General features: G+C 56.8%; 1 protein-coding gene across 1 annotated transcript in view; it reads left to right on the top strand.

The window, feature by feature from the left end:
- Positions 1 to 8: 8 nt before the first annotated feature.
- The window catches only part of TCF25 (transcription factor 25 (basic helix-loop-helix)), a gene marked incomplete at both ends in the record, with an annotated part of 13994 nt that continues 8035 nt past the window's right edge, over positions 9 to 5967 (top strand). Inside the window, 6 exons of the mRNA XM_010139536.1 lie at positions 9 to 182; positions 979 to 1053; positions 1811 to 1935; positions 3023 to 3088; positions 4145 to 4227; positions 5109 to 5239. Of these exons, the coding sequence (XP_010137838.1) occupies positions 9 to 182; positions 979 to 1053; positions 1811 to 1935; positions 3023 to 3088; positions 4145 to 4227; positions 5109 to 5239 (654 nt within the window). The remainder of the gene's footprint in view (positions 183 to 978; positions 1054 to 1810; positions 1936 to 3022; positions 3089 to 4144; positions 4228 to 5108; positions 5240 to 5967) is intronic.

Below are 5967 nucleotides of genomic sequence, written 5' to 3'. Positions count from 1 at the left end.
GTCCTGAGATCCCCACCGAGGAGCCGGAGGACGAGCCGCCCTCCAGGGAGGAGCAGGCGGGCTCCCGGCTCAGCACGTGGGACAGGGACACGGCAGGAGGGAACAAGAGCAACGGGGCTGTAAGCAAAGAGACCGAAGGCGATGGGCAGAGAGATGGGGAGGAGGCAGAGCCAGTCCAAACGGTAACGAAGCGGTTGTCTGGTGGTGGTGGTTGCGGTGTGACGTGCAGAGGGGAGGTTTTGTATCTGCCTGTCTTGGTGTGCGTTGAGGGGCTTTGTAGTGACAGAGGCTGAGGATGTGAGTCCCGGGGGAGGGACACGTGCAGGGACCTCCATGCAGGTACTCAGGGCTCCAGGTCCAGAGAAGGAGCTGTTCGGGTTTGTGCCTGGGATCTGGGGGGATTTTCCAGACACAGAGAGGAGGGTCCTGAGGGGCTGAGGACAGGGAGAGCCTGTGAGAAGCAGCACCCTGGGGTTCTGAAGCAGGGGTTGCGGCTCCGCTGCCTTCCCCGCGCAGGTCATGGAGCTCTGAGCACACACGGGGCCGGGCCGGGGAGGTGAACACCCAGTAGGACGTTGGCGTTGGAGTGGGTGGCATTAAGGCTCCGAGCGATGGAAACTAAACACCGGGCTTGTTCTTCCCTGGGGAGTTGTGCTGTCGGTGTGTGTTCAGGTTCCCTCCTGTGGTCTGCAGCAGCTCCTGCAGGAGCCCTTTGATGGCCAGTTTGGTGTTGTGAGTCCAGCAGTGGTTTGGACCTACAACAGGAGAGCGAGCTGAGGTTTAGCCCTTACACCTATCACCGTTTTCTCCTTGTGCCTTGATATCCGCTCGCTGCCCAACTGGGAAGGCTGAAGCTGGGGTTTATTTCTGGGCCCTCCTGGTGTGCTGGTCCCTGAGGGAAATGCTCTTCTCTCCGTGGCGCTCCCATCCTGGCGCCCCGTGGGCCTGCTCTGACAGCCCTTCCCTCTCTCTTTGCAGCCTGTGCCAAGTAGCAAGGCACGAAAGAAAAAAAAGAAAAGGAAACCCAAGAAAACTCCAGCAGAGGAGACTCTGGTACGTCTGCGCTTGCTCCCAGAGGGAGCGGCTGGGCCGAGTGCTCTGTTGGGGGCAATGGAGTGGCAGCTCTGATGTGGCTGCAGAAAGGATTTTGAGGCAAAACTGCTGCTTCTTGTGTTGTACTCATTTAAAAATCACAAAATGGAGGAATAAGGTGAGATCTGCCAGCTTAGGCTCAGGGATCCCCTCGTCAGGGATCCCCTCTGCACACAGCAGCTGCGTTCAGCTTGCGGCCCAGTTTGGGTGTCGTGGGTGGAATTCCGTGTTCTGCTGGGTGAAACCCACGTGAGTGTTGGATACCTTATCACAAGGGTCACAGCAGGGACTTGGTGTTGCCGAGGTCAAGGCTGATTATTTAGATATTTATGATTAAAACCAGCCTTTCTTGATCGGGGTTGTAGTAGGAATAAACCAGGCAGAGGCCAGCGAAGGCGAGAGGAAGGGGCAGAGCGGAGAGCCAGCACCTGGCTGCGTTAGATGGATCCTTTAGTTTGGGAAAGACCGTTGAGATCATTGAGTCCAGACGTTAACTAAATATATTTAGCTGGGTTGGACTCGGGCTGGTGTGCATCAGCAGCCCCACGATACCCTGGGCAGGGCGGGAAGAGCAGCCAGCCCGCTTGGGGACAGGGAAGGCAGGCGCTGGGTGGGATTCCTGAGGAACAGAGCGCAGAGCAGAGAGCACGGAGATCAGGAGGTGCGGGGTGGCTGGTTCTGTAATACTCTCCTTGCCTTTGCCTGTGCTGGTCTCAAGGAAGACAACAACCTGGAAGACATCGACAGCTGGCTGGAGAGCATTGACAATCCCGTTGAGCTGTCGCAGCAGAAGCTGAGGAGGATTTTCGACGACAGCCGGCCCCTGCTCTACGTAGAGCACAGGTAGCGCTTGCTGCCCCACGATTCTGGCCTAGGGTGTGATGGCTCTGGCTGTTCCCTCAAGGAAGGGAGCTGGGAGCCTCCCGGCCTGGTCTGGCCGTGAATTCAGGACCGTGCTTGGAAGAGCTTGTGTAATGGTTGTGCTCAGCCCTGTCTGTAACCGCGGTGTTTGGCTTTGAGCCGTCACTGGTGTTCTCTGCTGCCAAGCCTGGTTTAAGCGGGGGTCCAGAGGCACCTTCCGGCCTAAACCACCTTGTGACTGTAGGAGAATATCCGTGGAGCTGCTGAGGGTGCACAAAGCTTTGCCATCAGACTCACCCAGCATTTGGATGCTGCGAGCAGCAGCCCCAGTACAGCCCTCGAAGGAGGGCCAGGAGCTAACTCCACTGGGAAAACAAGTTAGGCTTGTCTAACCTTCCCCACATCTCGCCAGCAACAATGTGGACTAAGCACCAAGAATGTCCCAGAGTTGAGCTGATCTTCCTCAGACTTGAGATCTGCAACGGCTGGGCTGGTGTCGCACTGGGAAACCACTGGGGACAGACCAGCTGGTGTGTCCGGCCTGGTCCAGAGCCCTGGGCTGAGGCAGCTCCTCCTGTGGCTGGAGAAAAGATTTAAACGTGTAACTGGGACAATTTACCAGCCCTGCAAAACTCAACCAGGGTTTGGTGCCTCCAGTTGTGCTGCCTCGAGGCTGGTGGGTGCTTGGTGCTGGCACAGCCCCCTTGGGGACACTGCGGCAAGGGCAGAGTGTTTGTTTACCCGGAGGTGGTTTGAAAAGTCGCTTCTCTGGCCCAGTAAACGTTATCCAGAAACCCAGGAGCACCCAGGCTGAGCCCAGCTCCCCTGGAGAGGGCAGCAGCACCATTCCCAGCTCGTGTGTCTGATCGAACGGGGCTTTCGATGCCTCTTGATGATCTCCAGCCTCCTGCGTGTCATGTCGGCTCAGTGGTGTGTGTGACACTTCAGGGCTTGGCCAGGGGCAGCATGAGGCACAGAGCCCTTGGTGTTGGTGGCGAGGACTCGAGTGTGAGGCTCTTGGCTACACTGAACTGATGGTTGCTTTTCTTTCTTGTTTCAATCTCTTCAGAAACCTGAACCCAGAGAACGAGTTGAAGAGATACTTCGGGGCTCGGGCGGTTCTCGGTGATCAGAGGTTAGTCCGGGATTTAATACTAAACCTGCCCAAAGCCCAAGTCGCTCTGTCTGTCCGTCCCTTGCCAGCCCCCGGAGCCACGCCTGGGTTCAGGGCGTCCGACTCGTTCAGTAGTTGCTTGTTGGGACCGGAGAAGATTTTTTTGTCATGTGGTGAAGGGGAGAATGAGACTTCTCCAGGCTTTTGCTAGCATTTGCTTTTTCTTCTGCTGAGCTCCCCTCTCATTTACTGCCCAAACACCCTCCTGAAGTCCTTTCACACGCTCAGATTTTTCTTCCTTCTCCAGCATTTGCCTCTTGTTGCTCTTCTAAAGTCCCCGCTGTCTTACGGAGTGGACCCCAAATACCTTCCAGGGGGCCTCACTCTTCCTTTCATGGTCCAGGGAGCCTCCTGTTTCCTGGAGGCCTCTCTGCACTGGCCCACTGCCCAGGGGTACCCAGCACATCCTCATTTTCCTGAGCTGCTGGAAAAAGCTGCATGTGAGAATGGCTTAAGCTCAGAGCAAGGGTGGAGGAAGCAGAAGCCTCCTCAGAGAGGGTCTGTGGACCAATATTTAGAGCACGAGGAAGGAGCAGCAGTCCCTGACCAAGGAGATGTGACCTTCTTAGAGCAGCCGTGGCTTCTAAATTCCTCCTGCCCCAAACCAGTAGATCAGTTGCATTCGTGAGTAGGGCTTGAGTTAAACCAGTTGCTGTTTGAAGGCGCTGCTGGGAAGGGAGATGAGTCAGAGGGATGTGGGGCTCTCCTAATTGGACCTGGGAAGCTGTCTGAGGCAGAGAGGCAGCTGAGAGCTTGGCAGGAGTAAAAACGGGGGAGAAGCTCTTGAAGTGGAAATGCTGGAGGCGCTGGCTGGCCCAGCGAGGAATGGTTGAGCGTGGCAGAGCCGCACCAAAGGTATGTTGTGTCTTGAAGGCAAACACGGGGCAGAAGCTCTGTATGGCAGGGCCACGGCTGGGCAGGAAGTTGTATCTTGTTTTTCCCCGGATCATCCTTTTTCTGGCCGGTTTCGCTCTCTTAGTGCAGAGGAATCGTGAGCTGTCGCGCTCTCTCCCCCAGGCCCCGGCAGAGGCAGCGGCAGTACATCTACAGCACGTGGCTGACGACTCCCAAGAACACATGGCCGCGCTACAGCAGGACAGGTGAGGCTGTCGGTGCCACCTCCCACAGGCACCAGCTGACCGAGCGCCTCTGTCCCATGCCCGCCATGGCATGGATGGCTGCTCCTGCCAGCCAGGCCCTCCCAGAGCCTCGGAGCGTGGGAACCAGCGCTGCTTTCCTCAGCTGCTGGAAAGGGAACGGCAATACCTCCTGTCTCAGCAGGGACAGCTCTGTCGTACTCTGTTTGAGCTTTTTTCCCCCATACTGGAGGTAGCAGGTGATGAGCACTGCCCTTCTTAACAGTGATACCGCTGGGAAATGAGAAATTTCACAGAATCACAGGATGGTTTGGGCTGGAAAAACGCTTTCAGCTCCCCCAGTCCCCCTGTTCCGCAGCACCGCCAGGTCCCCCCTGTCCCTCAGCAGCACCTCCACATGGCTGGGAAACCCCTCCAGGGATGGGGACTCCACCACTGCCCTGGGCAGCCTGCGACACGCCTGCACAACCCCAACGGGACAGAAATTCTTCCTCAGGGACAACCTCAACCTACCCTGGCACAACTGGAGGCCGGTTCCTCTCGTCCTGGCGCTTGTTCCTGGAGAGTAGAGACCGACCCCCCACCTCGCTCCAGCCTCCTGTCAGGGAGTTGTCAGAGCCAGAAGGTCTCCCCGGATCCTCCTTTGCTCCAGGCTCAGCCCCCCAGGTCCCTCAGTGCACTTATGCTCTGCATGGGGAGAAGCTGCCTGGGCTTCTTGGATGGGTTTTGACTCAGGAGGGAAAGGGGTGAAATCCTCTGGGAGTTTCTGGCTTTGGACCCAGTTGTGTGAATGAGCTTTGCGATAAGCAAGCAGAGTTGCTGCTCCTGGCCCTGTACTCGCAGACCGGCGGCAGCAGCACCCACATCTCCCCTGCACCCTCCAGGTATGGCCATGAAGCTGCTGGAGACCCGGGGGGGAGCGATGCACTTCACCTTCGAGCACCACCGTGAGTACCAGCAAGTGCAGTTCAAGTTCCTGGATGCCGTGGAGTCCATGGACCCCAACAACATCGTGGTACGTGGTGGAATAGGGTGGCCCATGCCATTATCTCCTGCCAGGGCAGGGGGACCAGTGCATCCCAGCGCTTACTTTTTCTCCGATCTCGATGCTCAGGGAGCACTTCAGTGCGAGTGAGGTCCAGGGGTCTGGAATGAGGTGATCGTGCTCTGAGAGCGTGCCAGGTCACCCTGTGGGCGAGGAGCCTGCAGAAGCTGACTGCTGGGCCAAAAAGGCAGGAATAAAGCTCCCTTGTCTCAGCTCCTCAGCTGGGAAAGGAAACATAAACCTGTCTTGAAAGAGGAATCTACAAATACATCAGCTGTTAGTTTAAACTTTTGCATGAATGAAAAATAGCTTTTCTTGGTATTTCAGCAAAACAGTCTTTGTGTCAGGAGCTCTTCATGCATGTCAAAGCTCATTAAAGTGTTCAGTAACGTTTATAGTTCATAGCGATAAGGCGAGTCCCTCCGTGCCGTACTGAACTGTGACTGAGCTATTTGTGCTCTGCAAACCCTGGCCACATGAGCTGGGCTACATGCCCCGCAGAAGTTGCTTAAAGAGGCCATTGTCTGCTAAATCAAATTTCTTTCCTCCTGCTTTCCCACCCTCTGCTCGTGGCTGCTGCTTCCTCCAGCTCATCGCTTCTGCCCATGCCGAGGGATTTGCATTAAACAGTGTGAGGGGCTTCCTGGGAGCCGCCATCCCGGGGAGCGGGGAGCTCAAGCATGGCCTCACGCGGCTCC

The sequence above is a fragment of the Buceros rhinoceros genome, unplaced genomic scaffold, assembly GCF_000710305.1.
Source record: "Buceros rhinoceros silvestris isolate BGI_N320 unplaced genomic scaffold, ASM71030v1 scaffold37817, whole genome shotgun sequence".
Lineage (NCBI taxonomy): Eukaryota > Metazoa > Chordata > Aves > Bucerotiformes > Bucerotidae > Buceros > Buceros rhinoceros.
The sequence above is the reverse complement of the archived record's forward strand: the minus strand, read 5'-3'. Positions and strand labels throughout refer to the sequence as shown.